General features: G+C 40.8%; 2 protein-coding genes across 2 annotated transcripts; one reads left to right on the plus strand and one right to left on the minus strand.

Moving 5' to 3' along the window:
• The first annotated feature begins 930 nt into the window (after positions 1 to 930).
• On the plus strand, positions 931 to 3,794 carry LOC130203051 (adhesion G-protein coupled receptor F3-like). The gene is made up of 5 exons (XM_056428943.1): positions 931 to 1,836; positions 2,393 to 2,434; positions 2,608 to 2,637; positions 2,722 to 2,789; positions 3,223 to 3,794. The coding sequence occupies exons 1-4, from the start codon at positions 931 to 933 to the stop codon at positions 2,779 to 2,781; spliced, it is 1,038 nt and encodes a 345-aa protein (XP_056284918.1). The 3' UTR covers positions 2,782 to 2,789; positions 3,223 to 3,794.
• Positions 3,795 to 4,061: 267 nt separating this feature from the next.
• mep1a.2 (meprin A, alpha (PABA peptide hydrolase), tandem duplicate 2) lies at positions 4,062 to 17,023 on the minus strand. The gene is made up of 14 exons (XM_056428263.1): positions 16,961 to 17,023; positions 16,829 to 16,853; positions 16,685 to 16,738; positions 16,553 to 16,590; positions 16,400 to 16,475; positions 16,187 to 16,304; positions 15,888 to 16,063; positions 12,898 to 13,119; positions 9,982 to 10,128; positions 9,236 to 9,451; positions 8,126 to 8,572; positions 6,818 to 6,991; positions 6,382 to 6,586; positions 4,062 to 4,270 (listed from the first exon to the last, which is right to left on the minus strand). The coding sequence occupies exons 1-14, from the start codon at positions 17,021 to 17,023 to the stop codon at positions 4,120 to 4,122; spliced, it is 2,112 nt and encodes a 703-aa protein (XP_056284238.1). The 3' UTR covers positions 4,062 to 4,119.
• Positions 17,024 to 20,762: the final 3,739 nt, after the last annotated feature.

The raw sequence follows: 20,762 nt of genomic DNA on the forward strand, positions 1-20,762 counted from the left end.
CAATAGAGTCCAATCTGATACCAAAGACTTGGATAAATATGTATCTGACACACACTATATATACTTAATCTAACAAAACGTATTTCCACAAGTGACTCGATACAATCACTGAAGCTCCTTATTAAAAAATACAATGAATAATGGAAGTTAAATTTGGAGGTTGTGACCCCTAAAACATGAAGCAGCAACGTAATGGCTTACGAATGACATCTTCATAACTGGTGAAAGTGAAAATGTTGTCCAATACTCTTTACTAATGATAATAATCATCAGCGCTGGCCAAATCTGGGCATTTTGGCAACCTCAATGTCAGAACTCGAACCAGTTTTCCCAAATTAATTTTCACCTCCATATACTGTAATTTAGTGGAATGCTCACACGGGGGGCTGGTTTGCACTACAATCTGCTTTTCTTAGCCGATACTAGCCGATACATTATATTATCACTGGATCATCACACTACCGATCCTTAGAATCAGCTCAGGACACATCTCTAGGTATTATGTCCCTTGATTATCCTTTTATTCTTTTGTTTCAGGATCTTATGATCGCAGCAAGCAACATGTTGAATGTTTCCTGGGATGCGGTCAACAAAACTATCGTTCACGACATGTCAGCAAACTACCTTCAGTCTGTTGAGGGTCTGGTGGACAAAATCCACGTCAACAAGACCGCTCAAAATATTATGCTCAATGAAAATATACAGCTCAATTTTTGCACGAGTAATCAATGTAATGTGTCTTTGTTTGGCATCGACCTGGGTATGAACGTGACCACCGGAATACTGAAAACCCTTGCCGTGAGAAATCTAATGGGTAAATTAAGAAACACCTTCCTCACATCGGAAGTTACCAGCCTACTATTATCGGCCACAATTCAGGACAATAATGGTTCGAATGTGGAAGTTAACACGCAGTTCCCCAAGGAGAAGATGAATTTCACTATACCTTACTGCGTCTTCTGGAACGCCACAGAGCGGGACTGGTCAGATGAGGGATGCGCTATTGTCAAATCTACGAATGGTAACCAAACATTCTGCCAATGCGAACACCTGACTTCATTCTCTGTCCTCTTTGCCAAAGAAGATATATCTACTGAAATCCTCGATATCATTACCTATGTGGGCCTCGGTGTGTCCATCTGCTGCTTGGTGGTCTTCCTCTTCATTGAGTATCTAGTGTGGGGAGCTGTGGTCAAGTCCAACCTTTCGCTTTACCGTCACACATCCATCGTGAACATTGCCACGTTCCTCTTGCTCGGTGACATTAGTTTCCTGGCCTCTGAAGATGGAATTGGCGAAACCATGTGCTTTACTCTGACAGTATGCAAACACCTGTTTTTCTTGATTATGTTCAGCTGGATGATGTGCTTGAGTGTCATGCTCGTCCACCAGCTCATCTTCGTCTTCAGCCCGCTGAGGAAAAGAGTCTTCATGTTCTTCTCCAGCATCGTCGGCTATGTTTGCCCAATCTTAATCGTGGGATGCAGCTATATGTATAGCAAGTACACCGAGAAGGAATACTTTAACAATAAAACATGCTGGCTGGTTTTTGAAAGACTCTTGGAGGGTTCTATACACGCTTTCCTGCTCCCGGTTGCCGGTGTGATTATGACAAATGTATTTTCCTTGATTGTCGTCATTGTTACTCTTGTCAAGTCCTCTGCCCCTGAAGGGGATGACAAGGAGGCAATCAAAGGCATCATTAAAGTGGTGATCCTTCTCACGCCTGTTTTTGGACTAACATGGATTATTGGCTTCGCCCTGCTCATTTTGGACAGCGGCAATCCCATGTTTGCTGTTGCTAACTACGCTTTCACCATCCTCAATTCCTTCCAGGTAATTTGAAAGCAATACACACATCAAACAAAATGTTAATATTTAGGGCTTCATCAATCCTACTTTTTCTCTCCCAGTACACATTTAACCTGCATTTAATCTGTATACTTTATCTTCATTTGTGATCTTTTATATGTGAAGTAACCTGGTATTGCCATGGCACTAAAGCTAAGGTAAATCGTCATAACTTAAAGGGGAACAAACACCACTTAACCCTCGAAGGTCTTGAGGCCCGCTACTGCAGATGCATAATTTATTGACGTAATGCAGCACGGGGTTGACTATGTTGGAGCACAACAGAGAGTCCTTGGCTCTGTATTGTGATCAACCCGTCAAGTGCAGCTTGATCTGGAAAGCCGAGACAGAGGTCTCAGTTTGAATAAGTGCACCAGTACTAAAGACAAAAAGACAAAACATTTAGACAAGAATGTAGCAAAATGTATAGGATGTGTAAAAATGAACTGAATTGAATATAGTGGCTCTAAGCAAGACAAGCAGTGTGAATCTTGATTTGTTGAAAAATAAAACCTGTTGCTCTTCATGTCTTCTCCTGCAGGGCCTTTTCCTCTTTATCACCGGGTGTTTTGCAGACAAGAAGGTAGGTTTAATCAATGCTCTATCAGTGTCAACTTGTTCATTATTTTACTGAAAATGTCCAGTTGTAGGGGATTCACACCTGTACCACGGGTCTAGAAATGTGGCCAAGTACTTTGTTGCTTAGTTTTACCATCTGTTCAATTTAATATGTTTTTTTTGTTACTATATTACCAGGTTCGAGATGAAGTCTTGAAGCTCATAATGGTAAGTTAACCAATGAGGTATGTCCAGAATAACACCATAAATGATGGAAACATGCATTATAATTTTGTTTCATTCTACCCTCAGTCAAAAACAACAGGAAATGATGGGACTGTGACATCAAAGACAAACACGAAAGACAAATAAAGAAGGAGGTCAGTCTTTTGTTATGACATTGGTAGAATCTTCTACTCGTGTCCAGACATTTTCTGCAGCTTCAATAACATAAACATCTTTCAGACACAAATGTTAGACCTTTTTGTTTGCTACGCTCTGAAACCTTTTTGAGATTTTTTTTTAATACAGTGAGTGCAGTTAGCTCCATGGTAGCTCTGATCACTTGGCGGAGTATCACTGGAGGGCTTAGCTCAACGAATGGTAAATTGTAACATAATTTTGTGATGGATGAATCAGAACATAATAGAGGCAGCAACATTTCTCATCATTCTATACAATACTTTTAATTTATATAGCACTTTTCTAGACACCCAAAAGACGCTTACGACCTTTGTGCCACATGTCAGCAGAATATATCACGTGTGAGTTCCTCTAAAAATGTCTAAACACTTCATCATCTCTCCATTTCAGATCGTGGAGATGGAAACAGCAGCTCACGTGTGTGCAGCTCCACTTGAAGCCAACGGCTTTATGTGTGATTATAGTTCCTAGATATTTACATAAATTGATATAGATAATATAGATGAATGTCCTAAAGAAAATGTTACGTTGTTTATTGTATTTTTATTAAGAAGCTTGAGCTACAAATGTAATTCATGACTGTAATTTAAATAACACTTGTGTTTCTATAATATTTATGTATTTTATAGGATTTGGATATTATTATTAGTTGTACCAGCATTGACAGTCATCATCCTCAGCTGAGGCTGACCAATATTTCACATGAAAACATATATTCCAGGGATTAATATGTAAATCTAGCTAATGCATGGAATTTGTTTAAAGGGTTTAGCAGAAAAAAAGATTATTTTCCATTACGAGTGCCAAAGAAGTGAAACACAAGACTAACCTGTCACTGTATACATTCAACTGACTCAAACCACATTATTGGATGTTTTGCTGACTATATTTAGAACATAGACGTTTTTTTAAAATAAGTTTGTCATGGTTTGATATTTTGGTTCTAAAGGAAAGTCTTACATTATTTAAACTATAACCTATATACTATGTGTGTCTAACCACTGTATGTATAAACATATTAATTGAAATAAAGACAAACCATATAGAACTCATTTTATTGTTCATTATATCATGCATGATTGAGGACTTTTAATCTCAACCATACATTTTTTTAATAACAGAATCAATTAAACAAAACCACATGTAATTATTTTTATCATACAAATCAAACAGACTACAGTGGATATGGGGCTTGGAATGAAGGGATAATAAAGGGACGCTGACGCTTCTCTCTCCAGTTGTGGCCCCGTTGTGTTCTGCTGGATGAAGGCAGAGGACACGCGTGTCTCACTGAGCTCTCCTGATGACGCTGAAGATGGCCAGGGTCAGAATCACGGTCCCTGCTGCGCCGCCAATCAGAGCTCCCACGATGCCTCTGTCCACGTTCAGTTCTTCACACCTCCGACCAGCGGAGTAGGTCGTCTGGCTGGACACGCACCTGAACAACACATCTCATTATTACAAAACAATATTTCCAGAGTAACTGCTTTGAACGATATCAGAAATATAAAAATGACAATTTGTGGTTTTTATTTGTGCAGAAACCTCATGATGTCGTCAAAACTCCAACAAGTCACTGCTTCCTCAATAAATAGTTAAAGCTCTTAACTGCCAATAAAAAAACACTTTACATCTCTGTTTGTGTATATACACTACCGTTCAAAAGTTTGGGATCACTTAGAAATGACTTTATTTTTCAAAGAAAAGCACTGTTTTTTCAAGAAAGATAACATTAAATTAATCAGAAATACACTCTCTACATTGTTAATGTGATAAATGACTATTCTAGGTGGAAACGTCTGGTTTCTAATGAAATATCTCCATAGGTGTATAGAGGCCCTTTTACAGCAACTATCACTCCAGTGTTCTAATGGTACATTGTGTTTGCTAATCGCCTTAGAAGACTAATATCTGATTAGAAAACCCGTGCAATTATGCTAGCACAGCTGAAAACAGTTATGCTGGTGATATAAGCTATACAACTGGCCTTCCTTTGAGCTTGAAGTTTGTAGAACAAAATTAATACTTCAAATATTAATCATTATTTCTAACCTTGTCAATGTCTTGACTATATTTTATATTCATTTGATAAATAAAAGTGTGATTTTTCATGGAAGACACGAAATTGTCTGGGTGATCCCAAACTTTTGAACGGTAGTGTATATATATATATTTATGTTTTTAAATAAACAGAGGTGCTGGTTGTTACATTTTAAAACTTCATAGAGTGCCAGGCTAGCTATTTCCCCTTGATTCCAGTCTCAATGCTAAGTTAAGCTAATTGCCTTCCGGCTCCTGCTCACTTAACGTCCAGACATCTTCTTATCATACTGTCTGCAACATTTTTCTCAAAATGTCAAACTATTTTTCGTTCAGGATTCGAGAAAAACTAGAATGTGACTTCCCATTATTTTTTATTTCCCATTATTGTCCCCCATCCTGATAAATACCTTTAAGCGTGTACATGCGTGTGTACACTGTTCGGTTGTAATAGTTTATTTTGATATTGCACATGTGCAGAGGGAGTCTTATGCTTTAAATTAATACATATAGAAAGATATTGTTCTAGGAAATATTAGGGAGAATATTGATATTGTTATTAATGTGTTATGAAGCATAGGGGTAATGTTTACTCTATGCTAATGTAAATGTTAAGAATTAATGTATGTTGCGTGAGAGTGAATGTATGTTTAGTATTTCAGATTGTCGAAGCCGGTTGAAACCCGTGAAGTGACTTTAATGCGGACAATAACAGTCAGGACTTTTATTGTGAAAATACTTGTCTAGCGACTTGACCGGAAGTGACGTTTTGACCCGGGGTTCATGATATTTGACCCCTCCATTTTGATAGCGGGACTTTTATCCAACAGGAAGGTGTTAGAGGATGAACTAAACCTTTGAGAGTGAGTGATTGGCTGATTTTGCAACTAATACTCTGTACTGGGGAAATATCTTTCTCTTTCGTCTTGACTCGGGTCCTTCAAGCTGGTTCCGATCGTGAGCCTTGATTGTTTGTTTACACTTCTTGCCATTAAATGTTGTTAAACTTAATTCACGCGTATCCGGAGCCTGATTTCCATCATCTGCGAAGTGCCCAGTTTCAGTTACTCTTATAACATGCATGAACGAGCGATACACTTAAGGGTGCCGATTTTGGGTTGAGAAAATACGGTCGCCCTAGCCTAGAGTAGCTTAATCATGTTATAAATTGGCCAGTGCTGAGGGATTGTGTTTTTAGTTATTACTTAACTTCATACGGTGCTAATAGGCCTTTTCAAACTCTGGCTTGAGACAAACTAGCTCTTTCTCTCTCTGCCTCACACTTTATGCTAAGCTAACGGACCTGGCTCTAGTTCCGTATCTTACAAAATGTAAAGGTGCAAGTCTTATATAAGTGGTTCTTCTAGATTTAGCTTTTGCCTCATTCACATCATTTTTGGTACGTGAGGATTTCTCAGAATATACTCAATTCTCTAGATATCCTAAATTCCCGCAATAAAAATAAAGTAAACATGAGCTGGATGCAAACACAAACACACACACACACACCTGCATGAGGCCTGCCCTTCACTCTCCACACACACGCCTCCATTGAAACAAGGGTTGGGATGGCAGGCGTTGGCAGCACGAGCTTCTCTGTGTTTTGAAACCTCCGTTCTCATTTCCACTTCCCTGATTGGGTCCTCGACCGTGATGTCATTGCTCGGTGCGGGCGGGTTGACCGGCACCTCGGTCTTAATCAGGTGGGTCAAATCTAACAAAAACAACATTAAGTTCAGGAAAAGTTCAGATAAAGTGTTTGCTCATTAAAGACAGCAATGTATGAATGTGTGGGAGTAAAATGATACCACATTGGAACTATAGGTGCAGAAATGAATCATATGACTTGAACATGCTGGAATTTTTTTTCGAAAAATGGAGAAAATTAGTTATTGTTTTAAAGGAATACTTTAATATAGACAAGCTGATATTTTCAGATTCTCACCATTGAAGTCAGCAGTGATGATGAGGTCATCGTCTTTGAGGAAGCTCCTGCTGTGCAGCTGCTTGTGAGAAATAAAAGTGCTCCAGCCAAAGTCTTGACCACGGAAGCACTCACAGTCGTCGTCCCAAATTCCACCTGAAGTAGATGTTGTTCTGTTCCAACGAGGATTATTGTCTGGGGGGGGAACAGTCGAGAAAAAACAACAGACACACAAACAAACTAAATTTTTCCATTTCACACATGTGTGGTTGCAATATGATGTTGAGAGTGGTATATGATGCAACTTCTACAAAGCTAAGCTTTGAGATACTTGTTGGTACCGTTTTTCTTTTTTCTTCAGACGTTTTGTCCGTCATGTGACGCTGTCTATAAAGAATATGAAATAATTATCGCCGCAAAAAGCAACATTGTTGCTGCACATAAGGAAAAAGAGAAATGCTACCAGAAGATTCCCAACTGTGGAAAGTGAATATATTTGTTATACCACATTCTCGATGCCTATCGTTGATTTCTCATGTGACGGCTGCACATTCCGCAGCAACAGCGATGCTGATATTCTTTTCACCTTGGGAGTTTTGCGTCATCATTGCAAAATTTGGTCCTGGAAAAACCAACTGGAGCAGGAACTATCACAGAAGAGGTACTTTTACTGACGTTCATATTTCTTTCTGTCCTCTCTACCTCCATCTGCCTGATGGATCATGGAGGTCTGGATCATGGTCCATGCCTACTCCCAACTTGTTATACATTCCGTCATATTCATTTCATGTGTTTATGTAACTCTGTAATGAATATTTCTGTAGACATGACAACTATTGCTTCTGTCCATCCTGGAGAGGGATCCTCCTCTGTTGCTCTCCTGAAGGTTTCTTCCCTTTTTTCCCTATCAAAGGTTTTTTTCTTCTATTTCTTGGGAGTTTTTCCTGATCCGATGTGAGGTCAAAGGTCAGGGATTTCGTATGTGTACAGATTGAAGAGCCCTCTTAAATCAAATTCGTAATTTGTGATATTGGGCTTTATAAACAAATTTAATTGAATTGAAGTGAGTTTGTCACTGCAATATGTCGTGAACAAAACATTCTAGGTGTGTAGTTGAGATCACAATGAAGGTAAGATTTAGAAATGGGAGCGATCCCATCCCAAAATGATCTCTTGTTTTGACGCTGTGTTTGAGGTGAAGCAAGAATCTCCAAATCTGAGCAAGTAGAAGCCAAACTATCTGCGTGGCATAATACTATTGGATGTAAATCCGCTAACTAGACCAGAACACTCTTCCAGTCTCCTGGCTGCCAGTGACCTTTGTCTTACCTGTGGTGAAGCTTCTTGTAGAAGACATTCTCAGTTTCACATCAGGGTCCTGATCCACGGCAACTATGGTTGCCTGCCTGTTTTCGGCTGGCCACTGCAACACTGCATCGTTTTCCCCGCTACAGAGGTGCAAGGTCATGCCGACATAGTCCGGGTTGTCGCTCTCTTTTCCGTTCGGGTAAACGCTGATGCCGAATGAGCGGCCCTCCGAGTTGAAGAAGCACCTGCTCTTTAACGAACCGCCGACGGAAGTGTGGTTGAGAACGCCGGTGAAGTTGTGGATTTGCCAGACGGCGCTGGGGCAAATGGTCTCGGTGAGGGCGATGTCGTCGATTAAGACGGCGCCCGAGGAGCCGGGCGATCCTCTGACGCCTTGGAAGAAATAGCGGAACTTCTCTGTCATCTTGAGAGTCACATGGGCTATTTTCCAGGCGGCATGTCCACTTCCTGAAAGACCCCAAAAAAAGTGAACAATTGTGTTGCCATTCTTGTGCTCGCCTAATCCGGCGTTCACAACAAAAGCTTGCGTGAGTTTACTCGATTGTCTATTTGTGGCTTTTCGTGTCACTTGCTTCATTCGCGCCTTAAAGGGGGCGGGACTTATCTCAGAGGCTTTACTCCGTGGAAACAGATGTCGTTTCCGCCATCCACCACGGAAGAACTAAACACTAGTTCTGCATTAGGACATCTCACAAACGTCGGAACATCTAACGCTCTCATGTTTAAGTTCATCACATTAATATCATATATATATATATATATTTTTACATAAGATCACCCGTAGGCTCACACAGCTCGGTGACTTTCAACGACTATGTCTGAATAACTGCTGCCTCCAGCGCTATAGAGCAGCAGCAGCCAGTTAGATTCTCCAACGGCGGAGCGTCTCAACGCTGATTAACGTTCGGCGAATTTTCTGCCGAAGTTGAAATATTTCAACTTTAGCCGAAAGAAGCACATTTTTCGTGCCGCGCAATTCGTGTCAAACGCACCGTCCGGTGAAAATGTGCATCTATCGCAACCACTCCCGTCTGTGCGTTGACTTCGCATGGGATCGACTGGGATCGCTTTTGGTGTGAACGCAGCTAAAGAACGAGGCAAACAGAATACCTGTAATGGTGTGGATCTTCTTGACACTGCGCACAGTTCCGGTCCCGTCGTCCGTCCTGATCCATATTACCAGTTTGTCCCCAGCTGCTCCGGTCATCTTGTAGAAGAACTGCAGGCACTGCTCATCCCTCTTGGGGTAGAGGATACGCGACTCCAGCAAGGCGCTGCTTCCCGGTTCGCCGGAAGATGTGTCAAACCTCATGAAGTAGCCAGAATCTGGAATCAGTACACAATGCGTCAAATGAATTATCGGGATGACGTCGTCTGGAGTTCACCAAAAGGCGTATGATATTTTTTCTGGCCACTCTTTTTTTATAAAGCCCCCCTCTGTGGAGTGTAACGCTAATAGTGCTCTAATGGACGGGCACTATGGCGCTTTGAAGCTCCTTCAGGGTTATCTTTGGTTTCTTTGTTGCCGCTGACTAATGGCCTCTTTACCTGGTCCATGAGTATTTCGGTCCTCTCTTGGCAGGTTTGTTGTGCTGCCATATTTTTTACATTTTGAAATCTGATTTAGGGGCTTCATAGTAATGGGGTTGAATACATATGCGCAAACCCATTTTAGTTTTTAGAAATGCGTCCTTTTTTATCACCAATTTGGACAATTTTGTGTAGGTCCATTACATACATTTTAAATGTTTTTAAAAACTTTTAATTCGAGGTAGTAACGCAACAATAATAATAAAAACAGCAACGGGGGTGAATACTTTTGCGAGGCACTGTTCCTTTAAAAATAAGTGTGGTACCTCTGCAGCGCCCTGCCACGGTGTGGTCCATATCAGCAGGATTGCTCAGCGTCTGGACCCAATCCGCGTTGTCCTCCTCATTCTGGATCATTCCACAGATGTTGATAAGCTCAAAGGAGCACTGGTCCAAAAGAGTGTGTGTGTTGGCTGGAACAAAACAGTTAGCAACAACAGGCACGTGCACAGATATTTTGGGGGGCAGGTGCTCAAACCAAAAAAAAGGGCACCCAATGCCACAAAAAGAATTCTGACAGAGTTGAAGCATAAGCAGCATTGCACTGATGATGCAATACATCCTCGACCTGCGTTTCCTCTGGGCAGCATCAGACTGCTTGCTTACATTTTCTTTATGAATAAAGATGAATTATTATATATAGCAACAGTACAAGTATTCTGATTGGCTAATGGGTCGTCATGCCAGCCACATATTGCCCTCCTCGCTGGTCTGATATTGATCAGTATTGCCCTCTTACGTCATTTTCAAAATGAGCGATATTGATAGACATCAACAGACATCCCTCTGAACAATACCAGAGAGGCCTTATGATTTTTTTTTCAGTCTGGCCACGCAAATCCTAGACTAGCCCCTGTTAAATAGAACGGAATAAGAACTCTCTCTCTTCTCTCTCATTCTTCTCTCTTCACTCTCTCTCCCTCTCTCTATTCTCTAAACATAACTAACGTCAGTAAACAGCTGCAAGGCTTTGAAATCACGGATTTCGTGAGTTTTTGTTTGTTTATTTGTTCAGGAAACGTCGGACCAGTACTTGTGACATCATGTTTTCAGCAGCGCTAATTTTGTGGTTGATTTATCACAAAACAACGTCAGGGGACAAACACGTCATGACCTGTGTGGCTGATGCTGCGGGTCAGAGGAGAAGGAGGTGCAGCCGTTTGGTGGCGCGAGGAGCACTGCGCGGAGGAGGAAGTGGAGGAGGAGGGAGGGGGGGGGTCATGAGTGCCGCGGAGCATGTCGGGGCGAAGTTCTCAGATAAATGCCCCGTCGGATATTAAAACACATTTGGGGGGACTTGATGACAGAGAGAGTAACTTTTATTCTTAAATACTGATGAATAAAAAAAGTGGGCTCCAGCAAAAGGGGCACTTTTCTCATCCAGGTCAAAAGGGCTGGTGCTTGAGCACCACTAGGGCTCTATCTGTGCACGTGCCTGAGCAACAACAACACAATGTCATTGGTAAATATGGAGGATTTCCACATTTACATGTTTTTAAACATCTGTGGCTTTTACTTTATTGCAGAAAGCCATATTAATTTATCTTTTTTTTGGCCTCTCTGGGTCAGATGAACAAGCTCAACATCGACTTGCGGAACGTTGAAGAGGTCATCAGAGTTTGGTGGTAATTATGTTAGTGCAGCTTTTAGATCTAGTGTGACAAATGGAAAATGTGGCGACTGTGGGGTCCGTCTATCAGTCAGGAGGTTCAATGTCCACCCGAGTCGATGTGTCCTTGAGCAAGACACTTGCTCCCTGTAGCTGTGTCTACGGTGTATGATTGTAAGTCACTTTGGATAAAAGCCTCAGCTAAATGAACCTCTGCTTGTCTGAAAGCACTTTCACACTACATGACATCATTCACATCCATTCATACACTGTTAGGAGGAGCCACTTGCCTATCAGGACTAACTAACACTCACATTCACACATAGTAGGCACAGCTAGGGGAGCAATTCTGGGGTAAAAGACGTTTATCAATTCCAGGTACACTGAGTACAGACTTGTGTTCTTTTGGAGTCTGGACTTGGGAGTTTGGTCTTGGGAGTCCAGACTCCAAAGGACGGGAGGGCGGTCTTTCTGCAATTGGAACAGCAGCTTACTTAGTTGTTCTTGCTCATGAATGTAGTCCAATTATTCACTGTAAATTATTATTTACAGTCAAACAAAATATGACAACCCTGCATTTTTCATTATCCTTTAAATATAATTATTTTATTTTGAATTGTGTGTGTGGATATATATATATATATATATATAAATATATTTATTTATATACACACAATTCAAAATAAAATAATCAGACACATATTTGTATATATATTGTGTAAAAAATTAAAAACATATATATATTGTTTATAAATATATAGATTATATATAAATATGTGTATATATAATAAATATGCGATATATATCATATATATTTGTATGTATATATATTTGTGTATATATATAGTTATATTACACATGTAATTGCAAACAATTCGGTCAAAAGTAAAAAGACACCGCTATAGTTCAACGTTAAAGTTTAATTAAAAATATTAAGTTATGAATCTTAACCCTCAGTCAAACTGATTTAACGTTACTTGTGAATAAATTATAAACTCTTTGCGCTCGTCAGATCCTTCAGAACCCAATTATTATATCTCACGTTTAACCGCTACGGAGACATCAGAGCAGCGGAACCATTATAAAAAATCTTGCCGAGATCAGACTGCTGTCAGCGGCCACACAGCGCGCTGACCGCCCGGCGGTTGCTGGTTCGAAATGCATTCTGGGATATCGGCTGGCCAGAGTACGCACAAGTCTCCTCTGATGCATCCTCCGGAAAGTGGGAGGATCAAGTCACATCCGGGCATTTTGACCGTGCTTTGCGAGAAGCGGACTCTGAATTGGAACATGTACTCGGGCTGAGACTGATGACGTTTCACGAGTCACGAGGACACAAGTAGAGGAAAGTACGGACAAGAACGCATATTGAGAAACGGCTGAAGTGTCTTCCCCAAGGAAACATCGAAATGGGCTAGTGGAGCCAGGGATCAAGCCGCCGATCCTCTGATTGAAGGACGCCCCTGCTCACCGCTGAGACACACTAGCCAATACATCAATCATTTATCTTCACCGCCTTCCCTGACAGGATGTCTTCGCTAACCTTTCGGCGGACAGGAAAGGAGACACTCACCACAGTCGTACATGCGGTTGAGTCTGGTGATGTCTACAGCACTGAAGTCCAGCCGCTGGCCAATGACCTCATTGAAAGACGGTATGGCGGTGGTGATGGTGGGGATGCTGTCGTTCTTGTTGAAGGACAGCGGCCGGTAGTGCATGATGGACTCATAATCATATGGCGTGTTCAGATCAGTGATGAAGTCATCCTCATACTTGTTGAAATTGTGCTCCTTCCCTGTGAGGAGAAAGTAACATCGCCATGTAGACAGTCAAGTGATGGTTTATCAATACTTTCAAAAGGTGCGGCCACGTAAAATATGCATACGTAGAAGCTGTAAAACCTCTTGTCCTTTTAAAAAAATGGTTATTTGTTGGAATTCAGTTTCTTGTGTTTCTTTTTTCAAATAATGTAGATTTATATTTGAAAACAAATCTACCGATGCACCACTGATTAAGTTTGATTATACCTTGCTTTTGATTAGATTACATTACCAATGAAGACATTGGGGCCATTGCCTCTGTAATATTTCGGTTCATTCTAGTTTGTAACTTATATAATTTAGTTATCTTAAGCAAAGCATGTATACAAACTGAAAAGAATCACATACACAGAACCATTCCTATAAGTTTCAACCCTGTGTTTAGTGCTAATCAGCCAATGTTAGCATGCTAACACTAAACTAGCATGTTAAACATCAGCATATTAGCATTGTTTTTGAAACCAGAAAGCTGATGGTAGCATTTAGCATCTCGAGATCGGTCTCGTCTCGGAATTGGCCGCATTTCTGCTCGGCCGTGTCTCGGTGTCAGACAAAGAGGACTCTGGATATTATTTCAAGACCACAACTGCAGAGTTAATCTGCCTGTGAAGCATCTGATTCATGTGTTAGCATCATTATCATCTGAGGCAAATTTGTGATTTTGAGCTGTGCAAAATAAACTGAATTGAATTGAATTTCTCTGATTGCCAACATCCAAGGTCTGAAAAGTTAAACCAATGTGGAAATGCCTTAAACTTGCATTATTGAGTGTGTACTTAGCTCCACCCTCTCCTGTCACTTCAAACAGCCCAAACATCCACAAACAAATGTATGACATCACGGTGACTATTTCCACTGTTTATAGAGAGCGCACGGGAGTTCTCCTGGTGTTCACCTTTCATATTTCATCATAATGCTGCGTTCACACCAAACTACTCGGGTGAGTTTACTCGCTTGACTATTTGTGGCTTTCCGTGTCACTCACTTCATTCACGCTATAGAGGGGGCGGGGCTTATCTCCGTGGCTTTACTCCGTGGAAACCGTTATCATTTCTGCGATCCACCATGGAAGAAGTGACCACTAGTTTGTGCACCTCCCACAAACGTCTGAACATCTAACGCCCTCGTGTTTGATTCATAACATTGATATAATATATATATATTTATTAGGGCTGTGAAACGATTAACATTTTTAATCGGATTAATCACAGGTTTTTGTGGATTAATCATGATTAATCACATATTACCGATATTCTCGGTATATTTTGTGAGAACATAGAGATTTATGACAAAAGACGGATATATACATTTATAGATTCTTCTATACAATGGTGCTGCAACTCAGCAGTTATTTAGCAGTTTTCTTCCATATGGAACATTAATACATCTTCATCCTAAACAGAATGTTTAACCCTCCTGTTACCTTTCGGGTCAATTTGACCCCATTCAATGTTTAATGTCGGTGTTCTTTGGGGTCAATTTGACCCCAGGCTGTTTTTCACTGTGTCAAACATATCAGAAATATCAACTTTTTATTTATTTAAAGGGCTATTTAGGTAGTCAACAAACAAACATAAAGTACCTCACACTTAAACTTGGGAAGCAATATTAATTCTAATAATTTTCTGAAGGTTTTAATTGCTGGGGTCAAATTGACCCCGAGGGTAAAATATGTTCGTAAATGTAAAGGTAACAGGAGGGTTAAACAGAGCATTTTTCTCTTGTTTGTCAACCATTAACTCCACCATGATACAATCTAAAGGTGGACAGATTGACAAGTGACTTTTTTTTTGCTCGGTCCCGATGCGCGCGCACGGAGCTCTGTGGCGCGCGAGACGGAGATCGATAAGTGTTAACGCAACGCGTAGAGACAGAAGTGACATGCTGCTGTGGAGATACGATCAACAGACGTTTAGTTTAATAAAAGAACAAAGATGTGCTCTAGAGAACATGTCAGGGGCGGGCCAATCTCTTTAATGTCATGTGATCTACCGACACTACGCCGCGATCGACTGGCAGGTCGCGATCGACGTGTTGAGACCCTGATCTACAGGAAGTAAAAGTCGTAACAAGGTTTCCGTAGGTGAACCTGCGGAAGGATCATTACCGATGAACAGCACGACCGTCTGCATGAGAGCGGACATAGTTCAGATTAAAGTGGTGTATTGGAAGCTCATTTTGCAAGTGACTTTTTTTTCGTCCCGACGACCAACAACAGACAGATTGGAAGCTCATTCTGCGCATGCGTTAAATGCGTTAAAAAAAAAAAAACTAGTTAAACCTGTAATTGAATTAACTGAGTTAACGCGTTATTTTTCACAGCACTAATATGTATACATAACATCACCCGTAGGCTCACACAGCTCATGACTTGCATGACTAGGTCTGAATAACGACTGCTTCCAGCGCCATTAGAGCAGTAGCAGCCAGTTAGATTCACCAACGGCGGAGCGTCTCAACACTGATTGGCTTTCAACTCGACGTCGGGCGAATTTTTCGCTAAAGTTGAAATAGAGGCGAAAGAGGCGAAATGTTCGCGTCGTGCAATTTTTGCAAATGCGCTGCCCGGCGAAAATCCACGACAATCGTAATCATTCACGTTTGTACATTGACTTTGCATGGGACCTACTCGCACGGAAAATGTGCAGCGCTTTTGGTGTGAACGCAGCTTAAGTGTGTGTTTGTGTTGTTTCTGTCTTGATACACGTTGGTAATGACATGGTCTAATTTCCGTTCAACCCACCATCTTCAATCTGGTCCCACCAGATTTTGACATAGCCGTCTCTATCTGAGCGGGACTGTTCGTGGTAAAAGCCCAGAGCGTGGAGGAGCTCGTGCTGCACGATGGCCTTGGTGTCACACCTGGCTCCGATGGACACATTCTGGCCCGTCCTATCATCCCCAACATACGACCAGCATCTGCATTTGGTAAAACGGATGAACCGAAGGCGCCCGTCAGTGCGTCTCATCACAGCACGTCCACGTCGTAACACTTTGGAATACTTGACGCCACCTCCCCAAACCCGAGTCAGCGCGGCTCACCCAGACAGCTTGGTGAAGGAGACGTAGCTGCTCTCGCCCTCGTAGGGCTTGAAGTCCACGCAGGATCTCAAACGGTATTCTTCAAAAGCCTGAAGGATCACACCTTTTGCGTTCAGTTCTAGAACAAAGGGAATTCCGTATCACCACGTGTATATTCACCTCGTCGTTAAATTATTCGTTGGGGGGAAATGTACTCTGATGTGGGCAGTGTACCTAGGGAATCGGTTAAGATATAGGGAATGGGAAACTTCCATCTCCGTGTTTGATCGAGGATGGCGTTCCTGCCGGGCTGCGGGACACAATGAAAGCGTTCAGAGTCTGCGTTTGAGTTCTTGAGAAACATCTTCTCATCTCTAAGATACTTACATCAATAGCGATGTCTCCCTCAAACAAGTGGTTCAACCCTTAAACACAGTTTGAGCGCGTATGAATATACAGTCAACAAAGGGCACAAACACGTGTATCAAAAGGAGATGGGGCGTGGAAAAAAAGGCATACCTCTATTGATCTCGAGTATGTCGTCCCTCAGTTCACCAGCATCTGCATAATCACCTGGAAGATGAATTCAAGCTTACTGCGACAAAAATACGTTTTTAGAACACCATGCTTGTTTTTGAACGAGTCAAGTTAACGGGAACAAACCGGTTTGTGTCGGAAGAGCTTGCACCTGGCGGACGAAAAGAGATGCATTCAAATTTAAACCCCTCCACGGAGACTTTTTTCGTCGTTGCAATTTCTGTTTCTCAATGTGATTGAATTTCAAATGCCCCCTACCTTTAAAACCACAAAGAATCCAATCAGCGCGGCAATTTTGCTCAAACGGTCCCCGTAGCCCATGTTGCTGTCCGGTGTTTCTCTGAAGCTACGTAAACATGCCTGTAAAGATATGCAGGGGGAACTTTGATCGGCGGAACGGTGTTCAATGAGTAACAGGCACTTCACAAGTGTCCTCGCTGACTTGTATACAACTTACTGCTTTTCTGGCATGCACAGGAGCCATGTACAGAGGCATCAGTATCAACAATAAATAATATGAACTCTGATCTTAAGTCTACTAAAACAGGCAGTTATGTTGTTAGTGGGTTGGACCTATAAACCTTCTGTTGCATGCACACAGAAATGTACCAATCCATACCAAACTAGAACGGGCACTCGGTAGAGCGCATACCTTCGCATTTCACAAGATTGGGCATTGAATTATGAACATTTTGGCATTAGTTGCATGCCAATTGGATAAAAATTGACCGTGCTATGGTAAAAAGAAGATTTTGACCTTTTCATGACCTTGACTTTTGACTCGATCGATCCCAAAATCTAATCAAATGGTCCCCGGATAATAACCAATCATCCCACCGAATTTCATGCGATTCGGTTTAATACTTTTTGTGTTATGCGAATAACACGCATACAAATAAATAAATAAATACACGGCGATTAAAACATAACCTTCCGCATTTTCAATGCGAAGGTAACTATAGATACCACCATGGAACTTCTCCAGTCGATTACTTACATTAAGGGATTTTTTTTTTTACAAGTTTCATGATTGTATTGTATTGTAAATGTAGTGGCGATTTGTCCAATTAATAAAAAACAAACATAAATCAAATTGCCACTGACGCACCGTGGGTTTGTGGTTTACGCAGCCAAAAGCAACATTGTGCTTTCAGGATTCCATTTTTCTGATCATTTATTTAACTCAACAAAACAAGCAAACAAACAAAAGAACAAAAGAACTCTTAAAATCATAGGTCTACCCAGGTGCATGCTGGTCCTGTACCTGCCTACTCCTACATATAACCACAGGTGCCCACAGTGTTACTCAATTAGTGAACAAATGAACAATCAAAAGACTAAATATATCTTAACAATAACAATGAATTTCACAAAACTAAAAACTATCACAAGAAAAAGCTATTCTATTGTACCAAAATATCTAACCTAAATAAGCAAAGATTAAACAATACTACTTCTCGATTAAATAACTAAATACTAATATCAAATAAATAGCTCTAACAGTGAGTTTAAACATGCAAATGAGGCACTATCTTCATAAATGTGTGCTGATTCGCATAGATTCCCAGAACATAATTATGAACATTAGATGAAGCCAGCTTCATAATTCTTCTTTCACTTTGTTGAGATATTGGAGGTGAAGGTTTCTTCTGAGGGAAGTTTGGATGTCTCTTTGTCTCACTCCATAAAGCAGAGAATACTGTTAAAAGAAATATAGATATAAATCTTCTGATGTTTTTTAGGAATGAAATGTTCTTCAAATCAGGCTGTGAATAATATATGAACAAACCCCTCAGTAAAAACCTTCAGAATATAGATAGTAGTGAAAGTGGAAAGTTTGGCGTATGTGAGTTGTACTGAGGTGGAGATTTCTGGCCTTTACAAATATGTTTTGTCAAATTACAAACATTTTAAAGACACTATGTGAAAAGGGTCAAACATATTGTACTAATAGATATCACCATGAAACGTCTCCAGTGGCTACTGACAATAATACAATTACTTGTTCTTTTATTTTTCTGAAATGTTATCTTTAAATATGCAAATGAGGTGTATTGTGGTGAATTTATGATAAATCTACACACACCAATGAAGAAAGTAAAATAAAGACTTAGATGTATGGTTTAGATGTTTTCTTTTCACCAGTATGAAAGAAGACATGTCATGGAAGCTAAAGAGCCCAAAATCTCAAAACTTGACAATTGCATTATGAATATAACAATGTTCTTTGTCTCCCCTTCTCTGCGCATGAAAGAGTTTGCATAGTGTTTACAACTTCAATCGGTCGTGCTTTATTACATTGTCCCCTATCTTATGATAGCTGTGCTGTCACCTTATCAAATGTCTATTCAGCAGATTGTGTTCATAATAAAGACTTGAGTGATTTTACAACTTCAATCGCTCGTGCCATAACACCACCAAAACCTGATAACATGTTTTATTTGTATTTATTTATTATTCCCCCTATCTAATGATAACCGTGCTAGTAGCTATTAAATGTCTATTCAGCAGATTTAGTTAATATTAAAGACTTGAGTGATCTATTATTGCACCTCCACAAAGTTCAAGGACTTAAAAAAACTGAAGTGGCAGAGGAAGATATCTGAACTTCTAATCCCCAGTAGGACTCAACCTAGCCTGGTAATCAGACAGGATGTGCATTTAGTTACACTTCAGTCACACCCACCAACATCATTTACTGCTGGACACACAAGCTGCATTAGATCAAAGAAACATTTTAGTTTATGTTTCAGTTGTTCCTAACCCAGGTCTTACACCAACATGTATAATTGTGTTTTTGACACTTTTCTGTCAATATGTTTACTTTAATGTCGCTAAATAGCAAGTTTATTAGGAAGATGATCCCCCAATTCTTACGGTGCGTTCACACCAAAAGCGATGCGATTTTTCGCGTCGCCCAAAACGCGTGAGTTTACTCGCTCGACCGTTCACCGTGTTCTCACCATAAGCGTCGAGACGCTCCGCGAGGGGCGGGGCTTATCTCCGTGTCTCGTCTCCGTAAAGACCGTTATCATCTCCTTCATCCACCAGAATAACTAACCACTAGTTCTGCTTTATATTTGTCGTGGACATCCCACACACTAACGCCCTCGTGTTTGGGTTCATGACATCACCCGTAGGCTCACTCAGCTCGGTCACTTTCACCGATGAAGTTACTGTTACGTCTGAAAGACTTCCGCTTCCAGCGCTACGAGAGCGGAACTCAAGAGCTGATTGGCCCGAGTTGCGAGATGACCGCCTCAAAGTTGAAATATTTCAACTCGGGGCGAAAATTGCGCCGCTGAAAACGCGCCGCTGTAAACGCGTCGCCCACATCGCGTCGCCCCAAACGCGCCAGCCGGGAAAATATCGCATCTATCGCAGCCACACGCGCCTGTACGTTGACTTTTCATGGGATTCGGACGCACGAGAATTTTTTTTTCGCTTTTGGTGTGAACGCACCTTTACAGTACGCCTGTTTTCTCAGCTCTGATTGGTCAATTGTTTTCCAAGCTGGTATGGGAGCAGGGTCAACACATTGTCCTGATAGATATCACTAAGAAACGTCTCCAGTTGGCTACTGGCAATGAGACAATTAATTGTTGTATTAGCTTTTTTAAATGTTATGTTTAAATATGCAAATTAGATATATTGTGGTGATAATGGTAACTATTGGTGAACACGCCAATGGACAAAGTAAAATAAACACCTAAATGTGTGGTTTCGATGTTTTCTTTTCTCTAGTATGAAAGAAGACATGTTACGTAAGCGAAATAAACCCAAAATGTCAAACAACAATTGCATTATAAATAAATCAAGGTTTTTTGTCTCCCCTTCACTGACTGAAGGTGTGATGTGATGGTGCCTTCAGGGTGTGCATGAAAGAGTTTGCATAGAGCTTGTTTACAACTTCAATCTCGTGCCATAACACCACTAAAACCTGATAACGTGGTTTATTTTTATTTATATATTATTTCCCCTATCTTATGATAACCGTGCTATTAGCTATTAAATGTCTATTCAGCAGATTTAGTTAATATTAAAGACTTGAGTGATCTAT

This window comes from Pseudoliparis swirei, chromosome 12 (assembly GCF_029220125.1).
Source record: "Pseudoliparis swirei isolate HS2019 ecotype Mariana Trench chromosome 12, NWPU_hadal_v1, whole genome shotgun sequence".
NCBI classification, from domain to species: Eukaryota; Metazoa; Chordata; class Actinopteri; order Perciformes; family Liparidae; genus Pseudoliparis; species Pseudoliparis swirei.